This window comes from Arvicanthis niloticus, chromosome 9, assembly GCF_011762505.2.
Source record: "Arvicanthis niloticus isolate mArvNil1 chromosome 9, mArvNil1.pat.X, whole genome shotgun sequence".
In the NCBI taxonomy this organism is placed as follows: Eukaryota; Metazoa; Chordata; class Mammalia; order Rodentia; family Muridae; genus Arvicanthis; species Arvicanthis niloticus.
In genome coordinates, this window is record NC_047666.1 from 3,646,897 (window position 1) to 3,670,411 (window position 23,515).

Genomic DNA, 23,515 nt, shown 5'->3' on the forward strand with positions numbered 1-23,515 from the left:
CTCTCTTGTAGGCCAAAGCCCAGGCTTTTATTTCGCATAAACTGCTTGCTTAGGACTTGTTATCCATTCAGTTATTTACTCCATGTTCCCTTTTGAATATCCAATCAATCAGCATTTTATTATCTTAGTCTCTTAACTCTAATGACAGAGCCACATGGCTGAAGCTGAGTTCTTCTGCTTCCTGGAGCTGGAACCTGGCCCTGTTGTTCTATTACATTATCACCAGCCCTTTTCTCCACTCTTTCACTGCCTAAGTTTGGGTGTACTGGAACTTACTCTGTAGACAGACCTTGAACTGAGAGGTCTGCATGGCTCTGTCTCCTGCATGCTGGGAGGAAAGGTGTGTACTACCATAACTGTACGTAAGCTTTACCTCACCTACATCTTGCTTTCTCCCATGCTGGTCTTGAACTCAGAAATCTGCTTGCCTTTGTCTCCTGGGATTAAAAGTGTGTACCACCATGCCTGGGCTTAATCTTTTCATGGCCACTATTCCCCAACATTCCAGTCAAAAGCCTGAGTCTTTGAGCCTCAAGATATGGATCATAAGTGTGCCCTCCATTTGTAGATTGTAGTTCATTCCAGATTAAAAGGTCAAACTATTCCTTGTTCAACTGCAAACAAAACACCTTAGCTGGGTGGGATCTTGCCCTAGGATAACCACTTCCAAAATCTCACTATCTACTCCCTTAATAGCTTTATGAAAAAGCTGTCTCATTATTATAGCTGCTCTGTTCTTTCAGTTCCATGAAGACCCTAATACAATTCGTATTGCATCCTTATATTGTGCTTACTTGAGAAATCCTGTAAAGAACAGATCTAACATTGATTTATATGTTCTTTTTTAAATTTAATTTTGTTTTTTACTTGTTCACTTTACATCCTGATCAATGCCCCCTCCCAGTCACCCCTCATACAAACTTTATTCCATCCATTCTTCTCCTCAAAGCAGGTGGGGGCCCCACTGGATGTCTCCCCCTACCATGGCACTTCAAGTCTCTGCAAGGAGGCTAGGAGCTTTCTCTCCCACTAAAGCTAAACAAGGCAGCCCAGCTGGAACCGATCCCATGTACAGTCAACAGCTTAGGGATAGCCCCTGCCCCAGTTGCTAGGGCTCACATGAAGACCAAGCTGCACGTCTGCTACATAAATGTAGGGAGGCCTAGGTCCAGCCAGTACATATTCTTTGGTTTGTGGTTCAGTCTCTAAGAGAAAAAGGGTCTATGTTACTTGATTCTGTTGGTCATCCTGTGGGATTCTTATCCCCTTTGGAACTGCAATCTTTCTTTCATAAGAGTCCCCAAGCTCCATCCACTATTTGGCTGTGGGTATCTGTATCTGTCTGAGTGAACCGGCAGTTAAAGCCTCTTAGAGAGCAGCCATGCTAGGCTACTATTTGCAATTATAACAGAGTATCATTAACAGTATCAGGGATTGGTATTGAGCCAATGGTTTGGCCATTCCCTCAGTCTCTGCTCCATCACCCATGCCTGCATTTCTTGTGGACAGGATAAATTTTGGGTTGAAAATTTTGTGGGTAGGTGTTGACTCCATCGCTCTACTGGGTTTCCTGCCTGTCTAGAGAAGGTGGCCTCTTCAGGTTCCATATACCCAATGTTATGAGTCACAACTAAGTCACCCTCACTTAGTCTTAGGACCCCAGGTAGCTGTCTCCTCCTGGAGATAACCCTCACCTCTCCACCTCCATCAGTTGCAGATTTCCATTCATTTTCATGGCCATCTTGCCATCTCTCCTGTCCCTTCCCACACTGATCGGGAACCCCTCCCCATTTCCTTCCCCTCCCTTCACCCTCCCTGGTCTCTCCCTCCATCTCCCTCTTATAACTACTTCATTTCCCCTTCTAAGTGAGAATCCAGTATTTTTACTTGTGCCTTCCTTCTTGTTTAGCTTCTTTGGGTCTCTTGAGTGTAGCATGCTACCTGAATGTAATGGCTAATATCATCCACTTATAAGTGAGTGCATACCATAAATATAATTTTTAGAACTGAGTTACCTTATTCAGAAAGATATTCTCATCTATTTGTTTCAAAATTCATGATGTTCTTGTGTTTAATAGATGAATAGTATTCCATTGTGTTGATTTACCACATTTTCTTTATCCATTCTTCAGTTGAGGGACCTCTAAGTTGTTTCCAGTTTCTGGCTATTAGAAATGAAGCTGCTATAAACATAGTTGAGCAAGTGTCTTTGTGGGATATTGGAGCATCTTTTGGGTGTATACCTAGGAGTGGTATAGCTGGGTTTTGAGGGAGAACTATTATTCTCAATTTTATGAGAAACCACCAAATTGATTTCCAAAGTGGCTATAGAAGTTTGTACTCCCACCGGTGATGAAGGAATGTTCTCCTTGTTTCTGGTGAGCATGTGCCTTCTCTTGAGTTTTTGGTCTTTGTTATTTTAATGGGTGTAAGATGGAACCTGAGAGATAGTTTGTTTTGCAGTGCCTGATAACTAACAAGTTTAAACATTCTTTAAGTGCTTTGGGGACATTTGGTATTCCTTTGTTGAAAGTTCTCTGTTTAATTCTTTATCTCATTTTTAATTGGGTTATTTGGGCTGTTGGTGTCAAATTTCTTGAGTTCTTTGTAAATTTTATATATTAGCCCTCTAATTAGCATCTAATTAGATAATCATGTGATTTTTTTTTCTTTCAGTTTTTTTATATGGTGGATTACCTTACTGGATTTTCATAAATTGATCCTTCCCCACCTCCCTGGAATGAAGCCTATTTGATCATGTTGGATGATATTTTTGATGTGTTCCTGGATTCAGTTTGAGAGTATTTTTGCATCAGTGTTCATGAGAGAAATCGGCCTGAATTTCTTTTTCTTTGTATTGTTTAGGTTTCAGGGTGACTGTACCCTCATAGAATGAATTTAGGAGTTTTCCTTTTGTTTATATTTTGTGGAATAGTTTGATTAGATACTAGAGTATATATTTCAGCTTGCTTCTTGGGTTCATTTGCTTGGAAAGGATTTTTGTATCCCTTTATTCTGAGTTAATGTCTATCTTTATTGCTGAGGCATGTTTCTTGAATATAGCAGAATGATGAATCCTGTTTTGCATTTATTCTGTTAGCCTGTGTCTTTTTTTATTAGGGAACTGGGTCTATTGATGTTAAAATATATTAATACCAGTGATTGTTATTTTCTGTTATTTCAATGTTGTTGGTGTTAGTGTGTGTGTGTGTGTGTGTGTGTGTGTGTGTGTGTGTAAATGTGCATGTGCACATGTGCAGAAGCCCACTTTTTGATGGTATGGAATTATTTATTTCCTATTTATTTGGATGTAAGTATCCTCCTTTGGTTGGAGATTTCCTTCTAGTAATTTCTGTAAGGCTTGCTTTGTGGCTAGATAGTGTTTGAATTTGGATTTGTCCTGAAATATCTTATTTTCTCCATTAAGTGTAATTGAGAGTTTTGCTGGGTATAATAGTATAGTTGGGCATCTGTAGAGTCTCTTTTAAGAAGTAGGATATTATTCTGATAGGTAGGTCTGCCTTCTATGTTACTTGTCCCTTTTCCCTTGATGCTTTTAATATGCTTTCTTTGTTCTGTAGATTATGTGTTTTGATTATTTTGTGCCAGGAGGATTTTCTCTTCTGGTTCAGACTAACTTGTGTTCTATAAGTTTCTTGTATGTTTATAAGCATTTGGGAACGTTTTCTTCTATGATTTTGTTGAGAGTATTTCCTGGGCCTTAGAGCTAGAACTCTTCATCTTCTATTCTTACTATTCTTAGGTTAGGTCACTTCATGGAATCCCGGATTTCTTGGATGTTTTGTGACAGGAATGTTTTAGATTTCATATTTTCTTTTACCAATGTATCAATTTCTTCTATTATATTTTCTATGCCTGAGATTATCTCTTTTATTGCTTGTATTCTGTTGGTGATATTTACATCTGTTGTTTTTGCTTTCTTCCCTAGGTTTTCAATCTCAAGTATTTCCTCAGTTTGTGTTTTCTTTATTGCTTCTATTTTCACTGTCAGGTCTTACACAGTTCCATTTATTTCCTTCACCCATTTCATTGATTTTTTTCCTCTATGTCTTTAAGAAATTTAAAGACCTCTATATGTTTGATTGTATTTTTCTGTATTTCTTTAAAGGTTTTATTTCATTTTCTCTATAGGCCTCTATCATATTTATAAGATTGGCTTTAAGACCATTACTTTTAATGTTTTGGTTGTGTTAGAATATCCATGGCTTACTGTAGTGGGGTAGCTGTGGTCTCCAGGTGTCATATTGATCTGGCTTTTGTTGATGGTGCTCTTTCAAGGACCTTTAGACATCTAGATAGTTTTGGTCACTGAATGTTCTTGATGTACTATGTATTGGGAGGGCAGTTAACCTCTCTGATTCTGTTGTGGTAGGCCTCTGATGGGTATCCTTTGGCTGTAGGTCTCTATGGTTTAGGAACCATGAGTTCAATGAAGGTAGACAGAGAGTTAGTGAGAGAATGAAGGTCCCCTGAGCTAGCAGGCTGCTAATGACAGTTTGCCTTGGCCCAGAAGACTCATCTAGTAGGGAAGATGGGTAGGGTAAGGGAAGCTGAGCTTATGGTTCAGGAGTAGCAGATATGGTGCAGGTGGAGGAAAGGTGGTGGGAGAATGAAACTCTCTGTGAAATATCAGGCTGATCAGAGAATCTTGGCTTGGTCTAGAAGTCTTAGATAGCATGGAAGATGAGTGGGGGAGGGGAACCTTACCTGTATGATTCAGGATCTTCAGGTCTGTTAAAGGTGGGGGGATTGAGGTAGTAGGAGAATACAGGTCCCCCTGGGATAGCTGTTCAGGACAGCTTGGCTTGGCCCAGAGGGTTCAATGAGCAGAGAATATGGGTGGGGGGAAGTAGCTTACCTTTATGGTTCAGAATCCATAATTTTGATGAAGGTGGGGGAAGAGGTGACAGGAGAATCAATTTATATACTCTTGAACTCATGTTTTCAGAGTTTTTTCCCACAGCCTTAAAAGTTGTCCTGAAGGGCACAACATTAACATTTTGCTGAGGAACACCAGACACATTCTTACTTCCCATAATCTTTATGTATTTTTTTTTTAATTTTTATGGACTCATTAACCTTGGCAGGGAGAACATTCCCCAAAGGCGGAGGTGCATAAAATAAAATATATAGGTTATTATACAAACAAGCTTTATGCCTATAGCAACAGTCAGCAACAGTCCCATGCCCTGCTGGCTTTGCTCCAGGGGCTGGAACCATGTCCAAGCTGTCATCACATTAACTATTACTTGGTACAAAATGCTGCTTGTCTGCTCCTTCACATTTGAATCTTAGCTCACATCATCACACAACAATCTTATTTAAAATAGCAACCTTGTTTTCCCTTGCTGATACACTTTCCAAGTATAGTTAGGGTTACTATGGGTACAGTTTCCTTAATTAAAAATATTAGGGTCTAGAACATAATTGAATCCATGTTACAATTTTAAAATGATACTATTTAATATATTTACAAAATATAGTGTAAATGTCACTTTTATTTTCCTGATGCAATTGTCATCTCTAAGGCTTTCTACCTCAGTGTACTAACATAGGCCTAGTGCTAAAAGCTGCTCAGTACAATTTTATTTAGGCCTAGAATGTTTTCAGCCTCTCAGACATACTGCTGAATAAGTTCACCCCTTTAGTTCTTTCTGAATTGCTTCTTATTCTCCGGTTCTTTCTGTCTTCACTTATGGCTAATTTGTTCTCTCTCTTTCTCTGCAACCTTTTCTCTGTAGAAGTGTCCTGATCAAACTGCCTCCTCTCCTTTCTCCTTCTTCTCTCTCCTTTCTCTGCTTTGCTCACTCTTAAGTAGCCTCTGCCTCTTTTTCTCTCTGCTTTTGTGAGAGTTGGGCAGATCCTATTCTGTCAAATTTTTCTCTGATTTGTCATTTTGTCTGACACTAAATTAGAGATCACTTTCAAACATGATATTTCTTTCTATAAAGTAACTATACCTTCATTGTTTTGTGTTAGAGGTATATACTGAGGTATATCTATATTCCATCCAGAATGATTAAAGGTGTATGCTAAGGGCTGAGCCATACTACCCCTAGAAGCAGGTTTTTTTTTTTTTTCAGAAATGACACAAACAGGGTTCACCATATTATCAAAGATTTCTCAACACTACAGTTTGTAATTATCATAAATTACACACAGAATAACATAAATATTTAATTTTTCATCACTAAGAGTGTTTTGCAAACCTTATGTTAAAAAAAAATATCAAAGGGCTAGGTGTATACATACATGGTAGAACACTTGCCTAGAATACACAAGGCCCTAAGTTCAATCACCTCAGAAGAAGGATCGAGAAGTAAAAAAAGAAAGGAGTGAGGAGTGTGGAGGAAAAGAGAGAGAGAAGACTGAGGGAGGACATTTTACAAATAACAGCAACAAAATTAGTTAGCTACCCTTATCACATCTGTATGTGGCTAGCTGTGTTCTGTTAATAATGGGTTTTGGTAAGACCAGTCAGTGCTAGTGGACCATTTCTCCCTATCAGACAATGCCTACTGCCTAACAGTCTTAGTTCCTGAATTTCACTAATTAAGTTCACGTAAAAGATATTTCATTTAATGAAAAATGTCAGGAAAAATGTCTCTCTTTACTTTTCTCTGGAACATTGCAACCATAAAACTTCTTTATTATAGCCAGAATGACCTCAATCCTGGTGACCAGTTAGTGTCTTACCTTGCCCCCTAATATATCTGTAACATCTATATTCTGCCTCATATACTTTATACTTAAGGATTAATGTTGAGTGAATTAACTTGAATTTGTTGTTAGGAGTAAGGACTAATGAAAATAACCATTGCTTTGGAAGAGAAACATGGTAATCTGTCTAGACAGAAGCTGAAAAAGAAACATAATTCTCACTTCTTAACTCTTTAATAAAGTGAGGCAAACAACCACAAAAACAATTCATTTAAACAAGTTCATAAATCATCTAAAGAAGCTGAAAGGTAAAACCTTATTATTAGCTAAAATTCTTTTGGGAAAAATACGTACTTCAATAGTAAATACATTATATTTTAAAATATTTAATCAAGACATTGAATGATAAGCATTTCCACAGATTTTTCAGAGCACACATTATAAAGATGCAAATCAGCCTGTCTGTTTTATTTGTATCACTTTGTAATTGAAAAAAAATGAAAGCAATAGATCTGCACGTCTCACAGAGGAATTAGAGCACTGGCCTGATATGAGTTAAGTTCTGGGTTCATTCCTCCACACTAAAAGAGGGGAAGTTAATTTTCTGCTTATGTGAAAGCTTTTTTGAGTTAACCACCATGCAAATTGTATTACCAGTGATTTACATGTGTTTGTAAAACCAAGCATATGTGAAATTCACATACAGCCTAGACTGCTTCCTTATCCAATGAAGACTCAGTCTGTAGAAGGTAGCAACCATTTTAAAACTCCATAATCAATAATCCAATGTTTATAACAAACAAAAGCAAACAGATCACACAATAATATAAAATGCCCTTCAGTAATTGTGATTCCCAGACCACAGAATGGAATGTACTTCAATATGTCCTTGTTCTCCTCACAAAAGTAATAACTGTCCTGAGACACATGATGACAATCTTCTAGCATTTCTGACATGAACTCATCCTGGGAAGAAAGCATTTAAACTTGTCACTCTATCTCTTTAGGATGCTTTCAAACTGTTTTATGGAAGAGTACTGGTGGTACACAGCACTGTAGCTGTCAGCCCATGTTTTAGAGTCTGAAGGAAGTACAGCATCATTTCCAAAGAAGCCTGTGGTTTTCTTGCACTTTTATATCCTGACCTAGGCAAATGCAAATCTTGTTGACTAGCAAATTTTGCTCTGAAATAACCCACATACTTAAGTAAGCTATGAAATATATGAGAGATTGAAAATGTCTGTGCTTTGTAAAATGCACCAGAAAAGTACTGACATGTTTCCAGGTGACTTTATGGTATATGGACTTGACATTACTATTCAGCACTATGGGCTCAGCCCTAATAAGTTAAAGACACTTAAGTCAGAATGTATAGTTCTTAATAAGATAATTTCTCAAGATGAAAACTGACTAAAGGGCAGAATGCATGTGGCAATCGTCTGGGTATTTCTGTCTTTTCACTTTATCTGATAGCAATTAGTTGGAACTAGCTTTAGTATCATGTATTTAACAGCTTAGCAAAAGTAATTTGTATTGTTTAACTTGAAATGGCATCTAATACGTAATGATGTATTTAAAAGCATAATTGATAGCTTATAACTATGACAGATATTATCTCTTGTAATAAAAGTAGGAGACCAAAACCTGACAATACAATATAACTGTTAATGTTTACAAGTAGAAAAATTCAATTCTAGCAAATAGTAGCACAACTTCTCACATGGAAGATGGGTGTAAAGAAAATAATTAATACAAGGCTATGATTTGCAAAGCAGTTATTGAAGTATTAATAACAATACTTCCAGGAGGTGCTTCAAATAAGATCTTTTAAGACATAGGCTTAGTTATAAAATATTCTTTCTAATCAAGGATTTGGAATCTTCTACTAAGGGAAGGTAGCTACTTCTAATGCACTCTCTTGTACACACTGGCAGATATCACTTTACTTTTAGAATTCCTGATCAGCACACAGTGGCATTCTCTTAGAACAGGGATCACATCATCCTTCTCTATCACAAGTTCTTCAGAAATACTGATTCTGATAGATTCAGAGACTCTAAAAGGTCTAATTATTTTCTTAAATTTGGTAAGTAGAAGCACATCCATGCTAGGCCATTGTTGTATACCTCTGACTAAGCTCTTTATAAAGGGATGGGTACAGGCATCATCCATAGAGTCCTCAGCATGGCATCACTCAGACCCTTCTTAAAAGAGTTCATTCATAGCCTTCACGATGGACATTTTTTCTTAGCAGTGTACCCAGCAGGATGATTTACAAAGTTCTTTAGGTCGTTGTCTTATAAGTTACAATGAGACATTATAGTGTAAAGAATTCTCAATACACTGCACATAGTTTTACTGGAATTTTTAGAGTGTGCTAATGGTTTACAATAGAAAGTAGGATAGGTTATGAATCACTTTAATGTCTCAAGCATTTTGTTCTTAAGATTCTCATTTCATGTTAGGAGCCATTGTCTTTTTGTGGAATGAATTGTGTATTTTGTGAGGGAAGGCTGACTCAGTCTAAATTACTGGAACAGATCCTGAGACAAGTATTTTCATAGAGATGGCTCATTAAGGAGACACTTCCAGAAAGTACAGGGAGAAACAATAATGAAAAAAGAACAAGACTGTCTTACCAGGAATGGGGTCTGAATGTAGACAAATGGGACTCCACCTAAGGAAGATGTTTGAAAAAAAAAAAAAAAACTGCTTCAGAGTTGGTACCCAGAAAGGGCTTCTGGTCCACTGCTTAGAGCCAATAATATAGTCAGGTTTTGACAAAAGAAAATGCTTGAAAGCAAGTCAACCAAATGGAAGCCAAAAGCTGAAGAAGAACTTGCATTGGATCAGCTGGGGGTGGCTGAGTTTGTAGGGAGAGAAGGGAGATGCTGCTTGCTTGCTGAGTGGATATTAAGAAGGGGATGCTAGACTTCTTTTTATACCTGTATATGTTCATGTCACCTCTATATAGTTTACATGATTCCTTTCAGCTGTGGAGGAGGGGGACACTATCCTGGTCTGTCTGGATGCTATAAAGTTTATTACATCTAAAACCATAAATTAGAAGAGTTGTTTGCTTCTACATGTCTCCATTCTTTGAAGCTAAATTGTCCCTTGAGAGGCTTCTGAGGTTTCCTGAATGAAAATTTAAGTATATTGCCACAGGAGAAATGAATGTCCAAATATACAATGGCTTTAGAGATTTTAGACTCACCCTATGTAAGGATGGAGATGAAGGCATTCATCTGCTTCTCCATTGTTTGTTCTCTGAGCTCAGCAACCCCAGTGCTGCTCTGTTTATAGTATGTGTTTGAGTTTACTTCAGCAGTTAGTGTATGCTTACCCATCACATTCTAGCTCTTCTGCTCTGAATGAGGAATGCTTTCTTGACTTCTGACTTGGGAAGGGCAGAAGTCTGAAGGCCGGAAATCATCTGTAACTGGCAAGCTTTGTCCAGTTTTGTTGTTTTATAATGAGCAGAGTTACTTGTGACCCTATTGGGTAGACAGGCTCTTTCAACTGGTTGAAGTTGAAACATTAGAATATCACTGACTAGGAGAATAGGAGAGAAATAAAACTGAGTATACATGAAAAAGAACTTGTAGTCATAATTAAGGGTCTAGTAAATGTCAGAAGTCATTTATTTACAGTGACACCATAAAACAAATAAACAAACAGGAAACAAAAACAATGCAGTGTGCATTCTTTTTTTTTTTTTACAAAAGAAGAAGTAGTGAATAAGATACATTAGTGGTACTTAAGGCAACACTGACTATTATACAGAGAGAATGCATTTATAAACATGTACAGACAGAAGGTATTGTGTAAAATGTCTAAGCACAAGCAGATGTAAAGTTACCAGCAGCATAGAGTCACTACCACATTTCAGCTAACTTTGTATGTGTGTGCCTAGTGTGATCATTACATGGGTTGCTGAGTCAAGTACTGCAATTCTACTCTGTATGTAGTACCATTTTGTTTGAGCAGGTAGAAGTTAGTGCTTCGGTTCCAAGTGGCACTTTCTTACTAAACACATTTCTAACACCATACAGTGATTTGTCAGTGGTAAGAAAAGATAGCTTATATCCATTATCCTGAAATAGCATAGAGAAGAAAGCCAGTCACTTGGAATTCTGAATATTTACATTGCTGCTAAGACCTATGCCATCACAACTATGAGACTATCTTACTGTCAACTATGAGACTCTTTTAATAAAGAAAGAATGGCTCCAGAGGTTTAAAAATGAGGAAAAGTATGAGTTCTGATTACTTAATTAAAAGCCTTAATGATCAAGCTTCAATTAAGCATAAACCTATGAGGATGACAGACAACACAAATAGTTTAGGTGATGGAGGTGGACGTTTACATTTTGTATGTGCATTCTGTCTCTTTAGATTGTTTGGAACCAATAAAAATTGCATTGACATTTTTATTGAAAAATCACTAATATAATACTCTTAAAACTTCTAGAAAGCAAAGTCTCAATATAATATATAGTGAGCTAAAAGATAGCAGAAATGTTGAGTGACATAGGCCTTATAATGAGTAATAGTATTATGAAGCAATCAACTTCACCAGTGCTGGATTCTGAATACTGCAGGAAATAGCTAAGCTACAAAGAAATGCCTTCACTATTATATGGAAATCACTAAACCCATTAACTGCCCAAATGCAGACACTTTGTGTTTAATTTGCATTTCAGTTTTTGGCATAATTGCTGGAAACCATTGTCCCATTTCTTCTCTACCAGAATTACACTTTTGCTTATGAGGTGGCAAAGTTGTGCTGTGATGAAACTACAGTAATAAATAGCTTTCTTTGGATAAGAATCAGGTAGAGAAATACATATGTAGGCATAGTGTATAAAAGCATGCGTATGTATTTACACTGAGTAGGTACGTGTATAAAGCTTTTAGTCTATTGATCATTGTAGCAGAATGTCCAATCCTAAAGAGGAGATGAGGATTGAGAATAAGCAAGAACAGATTTTCTTATACCAGGCAAGCATACATGGGAATGTGCTGAAGCAGTAGACTCACTGTTTGAACTGCCCAGATTATTTACTGCATCTCTCTGAGATGGACAGATATTCATAAGTTAACATGAAACGATATAAATGAGAACTGAGGTGTGCCTGCAGATTGTTCCCCAACCATAATTTTAACTACAGCTCTCATTTTTTAAAAACCTGCATGATAGTTTCTGCAACTATGAGAAACAGAGCTAGAAGAACATTTTCATATAAAAGCTATGGAAATCATCATTGCCTTCTACTTACGGCTAATCTTAGGGCTTCAGTGAGTTACTCGAGGTCTTGTTGCCTCAGTTTCTTTCACTTTTTTTCTTTTTACGTTTTATTTAATTTTACGAGTGTTTTCCTGCATGTGTGCGTTCGTACAGTGTGAGTATAGAGCCCACAGAAACCAGAAGAGGACTTCAGATACCTAAGAACTGGAGGTAAAGTTAGTTGTGAGCTGCTATGTTGGTTCTGAGAACCATGTCTGAGTCACTGGGCAGAGTAGCAAGTGCTTTTAACCATTGAGACATTTCTAGCCCTTTATATACATATGTGTGCATTTATTTATATATAAAATGTATACTATATTAATTATATGTGTGTGTATGTGTGTGTCGCACATTGTGTGACTTAAATAATAAAGACGCTGGGAATTTAGCAAGATATTTATACATACATAAATAACTTTTATCTTCATATTTACATAATTTGTTTGGAGAGACACTCACGGAGTTTGCAGACACACACACACACACACACAAAGACTGTGTGTATGTTATATAATTTAATACTTAGAGCATCCATATACATGGTTATCTAGTGCCTGATACATACTAAGTACTCAATAAATATTACATTATTTGCTTACTGATGCACTGCAAAAAATGTTCACTAAATTATACTTTGTAATTTCTGTGTTGACCTTAGACACCATGTTTATGGAAATTCTGCTATTGTGGATATAATTACTGATTAGTAATAAGGACACACCAGTCATAAAGATGGCATTTGTCTAAGGGAGCTTAGAAAAGGGAGTGGAATAGTACATAAAATGTGACCTGTCCTTTCAACTACTTGCATAAGCACAGTTCTCTTGCAGATGATGGGGTCAGAGACTCAGGCAAGCACAAAGGTGGAAAAAAATTGCCCTGCACAATAGACATAGGGAAGAAAAATAGTTACCATGTAAAAAATGGTTATGTAGGTATGATAGAACAGAAATCCATGGAGTGACCCAAGGGTGTGAAAGCTCACTGTCTGAAGGGCTTTGGCTGTTATTTGTCATTGAGAACCTCTCTTACATTCTCTCTCCCTTTCTATACTTACACATCTGCCTTTCCTCTTGTATTTATTTTTTCCTTGCTTCAAGAGGAGGAAAAAAATACTCTTTATAAATCTTACCAGTTAAGTATCAACATGCCACTAAACTGCCATTTTAAATCTTGATCAAACTCCCACTAAAGACAAACATTTATGTTGTCAGTCACATTTAGGAACTAATATATCATACCAATGATCATTTGACTATTAAAAATAAATAAACACTTTAATGGTGTTTCTTAGTTGTTCTAAAAATCGGCATGTTAGAATGTGGTGAAAGGAAACAGGAAGTGCCATTCTTCATCAGAATCTTAGAAACAGTTTGGGGTCTGGGAAGTCTCTATAAAGTGTTCCATGTACAAACACTAACACAAAGCCCTGACTTTGGGTGATCTGCACCAGTGTAAAAAGTCAGATCTGGAATTTTATACTTATAATCCCAGAGTCTGGGAGGTGAAGCCAGGGGGATCCCTGGAGCTTACTTGACTAGGTGGCCTGGCTGAATCAGAGAGGGGCACATGCAGCTAAAAACCCTGCTTCAAGCATAAGAAGAAAGCTGGGCATGGTGGTACGTGTCTTTAATCCCAGCACATTGTAGGTAGAGATAGAAGAAGCTTTGTCAGTTCAAGGCCAGCCTAGTCTACATAGAGTGAGTTTCAGGACAGCCAGAACTATATAGAGAAACCATGCCCTCTGACACACACATAAAATAGAAGTGTCTAGAGAGATGTTAGTTGTCTCAGCAATTAACAGCACTGGCTACTCTTTCCAAGGAACTGAGTTTAATTCTCTAGTGCGTTGCAATGTCTGTTACTCTACGTCCAGACTATCTAATGACCTTTTCTGACCTGTGCAGCTACAAGGAATGTACGTGATGAACACATACCCATGGAAGTAAATATTCTTATACATATACATCATATATATATATACGTATACGTATACATACACATATGCATCATATACATATGCATATATATACATATATATATATATATATGTTTCATGGATATATATAGTGACTGAAGAAGAATTCAAAACCAACTCTGATCTTCCCATGCACGAACGTACACATACACACACACACAGACACACAGACAGAAACACACACACACAATCTAGGCACAATCAGCCTTTGATTGACATAGCAAAGATACAAAAATCCTACAAGGTCAACAGAAACCCCAAAAGAATTAACAATAGAGGCAAATATGATGGCAGCCATCTCTATCCCAACACTTGCAATCTGGGAGAAAGGAGTTCGGGTCAAAGCCAATCTAAGCTATGTAGTGAATTCAAGGCCAAGCAGACAACCCTGAAATGTATTTAAAAGAGTAGTAGAAACAATAATACAGGAATCTGTTGACCTAACAATAAGCATGAAACCTGTATATTCTCATCAAAATGAAGTTTTGAGTTTACTTTTTATTACTGTTCAGTCTTTGTTCAACCGTACAGGACATAGGAGGATGGTCTACGCCACGTGGTGAAGGCAGAGTGGACTTTCTTAGATCAGGATACATCTTTACACACTGAGAAACAGTTGGTATCCCAGCGTTGGCCAGCTCACTGCTGTGGCATGATTCCATCTCCCAGGGGGTGTGGGAAGACCCAAGTGTACAGAAGAAACAATAAATCTAGCAAATCCATTTATGAAATAACTTTGGCAGCGATGGCAAGAGACCTTGGATGGGAGTATCCGTGATCTTCCAGCTGGAAGTTCAGAGCACAGCTTCCAAAGCAAAAGGCAGAAAGTGGGGTGGCAGAGAGGAGCTGCTTGGAGATAACAGAAAAGAGCTGGGCTCCGTTCTGAGCACAGGGAGCCACTGACAAGACAATGGGCTGTGGAACAGCCCCTGCTGCCCAGTAGAAGCCTGAGAATTTCTGGTGCCATCTGCTTGATCAACTTGGGATTTAGATCCCATGTGCCTGAGCACTTCACTGCCTCCTTATACCTTCCTTCTGTGCTAGGGAAAAAGGCCATGGAAAAAACCAAAAAGCTGGCTAGAGAAATGGCACTCACAAGCACCCTAGTGTGAATATCTTTGCCGAGCCTTAGAAAGAGCAGATGAGTGCGGACTCTGATCTCAAATGTACTGAGCTGTGGTCCTGTTGACCTACATGGATCCGTAGGGCAACTGGAATGAGCTCCAAACAAAAATAAAAGTTGCTTATATCTACTTTATACTTTGTACGCTCTTTATATATTTTATTGGAGAGAATACAGTGGTGTGGTTTGGTGTGGCGGTAAATTTTTAAAAGCCACTCTATGCTTCTGATGGGTGTGTGTGCATCTCTGTACCCACCCAAGAACTCTGGATTCACAAATGAAACCACAGAGAGAGAGAGAGAGAGAGAGAGAGAGAGAGAGAGAGAGAGAGAGAGAGAGAGAGAGAGAGAGAGAGAGAGAGAGAGAGAGAGAGAGGAGAGAGAGGCAACCAACCTTTATATTTAATAAACCTTAACTCGCTCAATAGCTAGGGACATCCAAACCTCCTTGCCGCTAACACACACACACCCTCTGGTTTTCCTGAGTTAATGCTTTCTAAGTCTACATTTTATATTTAATGTCCTGTTTTCTTCTGGGTAGCCCTACCTTGGGGCCTGCTTTCCCTTTGCTTCTACATTTCGGCCATCTCGCCTCCTGCTCCTTCTTGGTGTGTTCCGCCCTATGGCCCTGTCATAATGAAGTCCCTTCTTCTCTTCCCCTGCCCAGCAATTCTAAAAGTCCCTCCTCTTTCTCTCTGTCCAACCATTGACTGTTGGCAACTTTATTTTCAAATCAGAGACAACTGGGGTTAAGCTTCTTTTAACCTACTTGAAGGACATTGCAAACAGGTTTTTGGATAACACAATTAACATGAGAATACAAGCTGCTACAGTTTGGTTTTGTCTTTTATTGTTTTTGTTTTATTTTGGTTTTTTTTGTTTGTTTGTTTGTTTGTTTTTTTCAAAACAGAAAATAAAAAGGAAAGTGGTGTCACCATTTGGTCTCAACCATAATGTCTGATTTGGGGCTTACATGAACTTAGCAGTTCACCAGTTGTTCTTGCTTTTTGAAAACAGATCTGCTTGTTGACTGCATTTTCTAGGGCTACTGTGGAACTCTGCTCAGATTGCAAAGTATTTCAATGAATTTTAGACATGATGGAACTGTATGGGTACATTGACATTGTTTCTAGTTTACAGTTCTTGAAACATTTTAATCATATAAGATCTACAGTAGGAAAAAAAAAGTTTCTTTGTGAAATTCATTTGGAATTTTGTCATTCCAAACATCTTGTACTGGAGAGCAGTCACACATACGTTAAGACACAAGAAGCTGATGTTTGTTGTAACCTTAGCATGGTCCACTATCTTTTATTCTCCTGATGGTAGTAGTATGTAGGAACAATTTTATCCATATTGACAAATAGAACCTGAAGCTTACCAGCCTGGTAGTTTGTGTAAGGATACATGAGAAACAAATGAATTCATAGATTCTGATTTTAAAGTTAATGAATATGAAGCTTCAGTATATGATTGAAAATTGTATTAATCTTAGTGACTTCATGTTCATTGTACTTCTGAGTTGATATTCAGCACCTTGAGGAGCAATGCAACAATAACATGTGTTTAACTTTATTTAACCTACTGTTTTTCAGTGTATCTGGTTTCAAAGCATCGAAGAACTGTTGCCTAGAAGAAAGTTCTAAGCAGTGCTGAGCAAGTTAAATTGTTACTGATGAGGAGCAGGGAGGAAGTAGCTCTTCCACATCTCTCTGGCTAAATAGAATAAGCCTGAAATAAGTTGTGGGACCTTTTGAACAGACCTTCCCCTCACTGGCTTCCACCTTCTGTCTCGCATAGGCAAGAACAAGGACGCAAACACCTGCTGTCCTGGCCGCTGTGGCGTATCACAAATCTTTGTATAAATATTCAGTGCATCCGGCAAAGGAAACAAGTGTAATTTAGTTGAGTCACAAGCTTGAGTGAAATAACAGCATGTTGCTGTTATTGTTTAGTCAATTAAATTGTCCTCTGTACTTGTAGGATCTGTTCTGCGTTTAATCCGAGTGAGCTACACACTCTGGCAGTGAGGTTGATTCCTTTGCTTCAGATTGTCTTACTTAGCACAGCTAAAGATTTGAGAGCAAGCACTGGAAGACATGATGATAAATTGTTGGGCCTTACTAAAGACTCAGAAGTCCTAAGGTCTTGCCAGTGACAGATGGCCTGTCCTTACTCATGGCTCGTCTCCCTGACAGGGCTTGATTCCTCTGTCACCTTCTTTTTAGTGGAATTCACTTAAAGTAAGCTCAGCCTTGTGGAAGGTGGAAGGTCTCCTTTGTTATAATTACATTGCTAACGTAGAAATGCACTGGGCTGCACAGCGCTGCCCTGCATGTGGAACACGCTCTTTCCACAGTCCTAAATCCCCATGTCTAATGCTGAAAAAGACTTACACGGTGAGAATATTCAAAACAGATTACCGAGGAAAACCCCTATTTCCATGTCGCCTGTTGCTCTGTTGAGTTCAGTTGCTGTTCCTGCCGGATAGCTTTGCTCCGATTGGCCGTTTCCCTTACAAGTTGCTCTTTGCTCTGGGTTGTCCAGGAGGCATGTAGTCTTTTAGGTACCTTTTCTGAGTCATCATGGTAATAAATGCTATTACTGAATTAGGACTGCTTTCTTATTTTATTATATCCTCAGATTTTTGATGTTTTGTTTAAAAAGCAAACTTGAACTTACTAATAATCCACACAATGAGCTCGGAGAATTGTAGCAGCGATGTGCTTGGATATGAGAGAAGTTCTGTTATTTAAAATACAAAAACAAAAATATACCAAAAACTTCTACGTGGGGAGGGGAATTTCAAATCCAGTTCCAGTAAAGTGTGAGCTGTGCTTTTTAAATAAGAAAGATGACAAAAGATGTGTATTTTTCTAGTTCTAAACGAAACAAAACAAGAACAAAAATTTGACAAAAATTACTTAATGGAGCAGGGTTTTATTTTGATGCAGAGTTTAAGAAACAATACAGTCCACCTTGAAAAGAAGCCAGAGTGAAGACACATGGCAGCCAATGAGGATAGATCAGCTGTCAGGAAGCAGCAAGGCACAGGGCAGGGGGCAGGGTTGCTGAAGCCTGGTGCCTGAAGAAGCCAAAAGGGGCATCAGATCTCTTGGGCTGGGATTAAAGGCAGTTAGTTGCGATGTGAGCGCTCACTGGTGGCAGCATATATTCTTAATTTCTGTACTGTCTCTCTGAACTCCCATTATGTATTTAGATCTGTATAGCTTTATGTTTATTTTTAAAGCATGGACTGCTTTCTTTTAAAGCATTCCTCCCTTAGTGGAGGCATAACATTCTGTGTCCCCAGCGCATGCGATGGTGTTGCATGAATTCATGGCAGGTCTTTCCAGCTAAGTTTAGCCTTTTGGAAAACAACGTCATAGATATACCTGGTATGTGTTTCCATGGTAATTCTAAATCCAGTCAAGTTGGTAATGAGAATAAATCATTGGAGAAAAAATTCTTTCTTAAATGAATTGTATTATAACTATAGAAGGAAATACAAAGAATTTAGAAATTCTAGGATGCCCAGAAATAATTAAAATAGTAATGTCTTAAAATCTAGAATTTGGTCCTTTAACTCAGCAATGCCACTAGTTTGACAGCATTACTGAAACTTAAGTGTTATTACATGGAAACAAAATAATATTATTCAAAGTATTAAAATTATCAGGTAAACCAATGTGGATATCCAGTCATTTGTCGTTCCTTAGGGACACTTAGCTCCAAAGTGGCTTTTTTTTTGTTAAATGTGTCATCCTTAAGAATGAGCACTGTCATCTGGGGCTGCTATTCTGCGAGAAGAATAGCACTGTCACCCTGCTTCTCCTTTAACTCACTGGTGGGTTTTGGCTTCTGTGATAGCCCAGCCAGATGTGGCTTCTTCTATAATTCAGGACGTCATTCAAGTTCCTAAGGTCCAGACTGTTGACCTCCACACTTTTTATGCCCCTTCCCAAATTATATTTCTGTATTTATAATCAGTTTAAAATATTGTCTTCTTTCAGTAACATTCACTTCAAAAATATCCAAGAATCCATGTGATCTTATTATTAATTCATGAACAAATTAACATTGACCTAAAGGAATCCTATTCCTCTTTTAGTGGACATTCCTCCAGACAACTTTTTATATGTATTATAGCTTTTTTAAAGTGCTTCTTTGAAATATGGCACTTCAATATTTTATGGATTTATATGTATAAATATTCTTTGTTGTATGATTAAAGGGACAGGGCATCTCTGTCTTTTTATTACTACTTATCATTCTAATAGCAATTGATTTCTTTCTACAAAGAAAAAATGCACTTGTAGAAGGAAATCTCAAATATTTAATATCCACTAAAATGTCCAGCATAAAACCTGTAATTTTCAAATCAAGTCTTTATCAAGTCACAGAAGCTCTAGTTATGTTAGTAATTATGTTAATTAAAATTTAAGGTTGTAAAAAAGTACAAGCCAGGTATTAGTATCCATGTTTTATTTTAGACATGAGTAAAACTTGAATTACTGTAAAAAGTAGACCCAAAATATAATGTCTCATATTATCTCAGTGTGACAGCAGGAAATGTGAAGAAAGTTACTTTCTGTGCCAGAGTCAATGTGACTTTCTAAGTATTCTGGGCATGACACAGTATCCACATGCTATGAGGTATAGTGAGCAAGCACAAACAAGTGTTGAGAAACACACAGACATTAGTATGCAGGCACAGGCACACAGGGTTGGAAGTGTCCTGCACCACTTCTGCTCACATTATCTGGGCTGGAATGAGAGATATGGCTTTAAAGACAAATATGGAACTAGTGAATTTAAACCAGCATCGCAGAGAAACAGTAGAGGACTTGCCAATTTGAAGCTAGAAAGGGGGGGTTAAAAGACATGGTCTTCTATAGTAAGTAAAGCATGTGGATAGAGTAATCCAACATTCTCAAACAGAGGGTAACACCTATGACAAAGAGAGTTCAGCTAATGTAAAAGGGATTATAATGTGATTCGTTATTTGCAGTAAATGCTAATAACTTTTTCCATGTTTCAAATTTATTCTGCTAAAATTATTTTGTATTGTAATAGTCCTGGGGGTGGGGAGGAGAAGAGAGTATGGCAGAGTTCTCCTCTACTATTTTGTGAGGAACATGAACTACATCATGGTCTAGGATGAGATTCTTGCATCATGGTTTGAGATGAGGTGGTTGCATCTTGGTGAGGGATGAGACATGGTATGGAATGAGACATGATCTGGGATGAGATGATTGCCTCATGGTCTGGGGAAAATATATCATAGTCTGGGATGATATCTTGCATCATAGTCTGAGATGAGATGATTGGGTCTGAGATAAGACACTTGCATCATGGTCTGGGATGCTATGGTTGCCTTTCTTCTCTGTGGCAGCTTCCTACTGTTTTGTGTTTTGTTTATTTCAAACCATGGTGTAAAATATTACTTTCACTTTCTTCACAAACTGTTTATGCTATCATCTAGTAGTCCCTCAGTCCTGCAACAAAATAATCTATATGCAATGTAGAGTTCTCTTCCTTGGATTTTTTTCCCCATTGGATTTTCTTAACTGTCCACATGGCACATATTATTATAAGAAGGACAATTTTACCTAAATTACCTTTTCTATCACGCCACTGATATTATTTAGAAGTGTTTTCAGTCTGTACTACCTGTGTCTTGGCCTTAACATCTTTCTAACCCATATTTTAAGTTTCAGGTTTTCCTGATATGTACAAGCATTTTGGCATTTTATACTGTGATAGTTTTTTCTGACACCCAAATGTTGGCTTTATATCTTCTTAAATTCTGATGGTATTTCAATGTATTTTCTAATGCTTTTTATGGTTATTAAATCATTAATATTCCTCTATAAATATTAATGAAGAAAATTAAAAATTAAAAAATCTGATATATATAGATAGATATATATATATATTACTGATATAAAGTTAAAAGTATTTTTTCTATAGTTAAAACTGGACATTGTTCCATGTGGTATCCTCCATAAAAATTTTTACCTAGATTCTGGAGAGATGGCTCAGTGGTTAAGAACACTGACTGCTCTTCCAGAGGTCCTGAGTTCAATTCCTAGCAACCACATGTTGGCTAACAACCATCTATAATGGGATTTGATCCCCTCTTCTGGGATCTGAGAGCAACAGTATACTCATCACATACATAAAATAAATAAATCTTTAATCTTTTTAAAAAATTTTACCTTTGATTATGTTTATATCCTAAAAACAATAATGATAAACCTGAAAGTAAAAAAGAAGTCTTCATTTTCTTCAATATTTGTAATTTGTATTATTCAGCAATTACATGGGATTCAGATGACATATAAAAATAAAATATATTGAAATAGTATGACATATCAGTATTAAAAATAAGTAAAATAATTATATATTTGAATTGAAAAAAATTTAACAGTATAAAAATGTGAATACAGTTACACTTCTTCTTATTCAATACACCTTTGAAGCAATGTTTCTTCACAGGACAAAAGACAACCCCCAAATCCAGTTTACACTCTGAAACAGCCTTAGTAGTTCATCATGGAAAACATTTACGCTTGAGATGAAATCTAGTCTATAAATACCACCACTAAAAATACAGTAATGATTTATTACACAGAAGCCTCACTATTTATATGCTCTTTGCATGAACTGCAAGAACATGTTCTTAGAAAATGTGTAATAATACGTACAGTGAAAACCTTGTTACAAAAGCAACACCTATATATGTAGCACACACATACAAGTATACACAATCACAAACATGCATACAGACACATAAACACACACACACACACACACAGAGTCAGAGAGATACATACACATATATACTGAGATAAGCTTACTTTTGGCCTCTGCCAAATATTCAAAGTTGATCAGTCAAGATCGCTACCCTACCAGGCATGGTGGTCCACACCCTTAATCTCATCACTTGGAGAATAAAGGCAAAATGTGTGTGAGTCCAAGGCCAGGTTTATATCATGTGCTCTACATCACCAACAAGGGCTAAAGGACTACATGGTGAGATCCTGTCTCAAAAAAAAATAAAATAAAAAGATTATTACTTAACATATTTATTCATTTGTATGTTTTATATATAACATTGTGAATGTGATATAAATTGCTTTGTCTATTTTACAGTTTAATGTTAGAACTGAATCTACTTCAAATGCGTGCAACAAAACCATTTTTCACAATAGAATTCAGCCAAAATAGTAGTATACACACTGAGACGATAAAAAATAACTTGTGATTGAATGATTGTAGTACTACTTAGATATTTATTACATCCATAATAGCACTGAAATGTATTAGAACTAGGAATATGATATGCTATTTGAAATCTGTTAAATCTAAAATCTTTATGGTTTAAATGTTTTTCTTTTTTAAATGTGCATTTTTCTATCCTTGATGAATGCTGTTTCCACACTTACTTAACATGTCTCCAGTGTCTGCCAGACAACACTGCTGTGGCTACATGGCTTCGCTGAGTGTTCCATCTATAACAGATCCAAGACTTTACTTGCAATGTTTTGTCCACTAATGGAGTGGATCCCTTTAGAGTGGCTCCATCTTCGTGATTAATGCTGATGTCATGCTTGTTTTCTCTTCTAGGTAGTGGAGACTAATCTGGTTGCTTTTGACTGTCACTGGATCATCATAAATGAGGTAAAGCCCAAGTCGCCTCCCCTATCAACAGCCACTTTTTCACACATGGAGTCTCTGAAGGCCCTCACCTCTAAGAGGGAGCAGAACAGAAAGCAAAAGCTCAGTGTACTTCATAAATGCTCTCTAATAAAAATAGAAACAAGTTTTTATCTGAATTAAATAAGTGGAGAAAACCTTCCCACTGAGGGCCTGTCTTTTAGCTTTTCCAGTTGCTCGCACTGACTCCTTAAGAGACATTCTCTATACAAAAGGTTCAGTTCTTTGTAACCAGTGTGAATCTCTCAAGGGAGAGTCTGTGTTTCATTTGTATTTTAATGTCTTTCTTTAAAATTTTCATATCTGTCTTCTTACTTGAGGATTTAATGGTTCAGCATATGAACATGAATCAACAAAGAACAAAGTTTTTTTTTTTTCCACAAAGAAACACAATTGTTTTAAAAAGCCAAAGACTGTCAAATTTCTTTATATTCTTTTCCTAACATTTTGCAAAGGTAATAAAAAAAGAGTTGAGAGTGTGTTACAATCTGAGAAAGTTATTTCCTTAGTATTTACCAGTCAAGACCAGCTAAGACAGCAACAGACCAGCTGTGGACAAGTAGGTGACAGTACCTTGCAGCGTGATATGACCTGGGAATTAGATGTTGTCCAACTCTGCCTACAGTTTATAAATAGATAGTGAATTACTTATGTACCAATACTGTTCTTGGGAATTATAGGGTGATGAAGTTGTTTTAGGGACAACAAAGCATTTTGAATAA

At 37.2% G+C, this 23,515-nt stretch overlaps 1 protein-coding gene across 2 annotated transcripts in view; it reads left to right on the plus strand.

Annotated features, from left to right (window-relative positions):
* The window catches only part of Grid2 (glutamate ionotropic receptor delta type subunit 2), a 1,355,396-nt gene that overhangs the window by 738,773 nt on the left and 593,108 nt on the right, over positions 1–23,515 (plus strand). For both annotated transcript variants that reach the window (XM_034512535.2, XM_034512534.2), the window contains exon 5: positions 22,704–22,757. In XM_034512535.2, the coding sequence (XP_034368426.1) occupies positions 22,704–22,757 (54 nt within the window). The remainder of the gene's footprint in view (positions 1–22,703; positions 22,758–23,515) is intronic.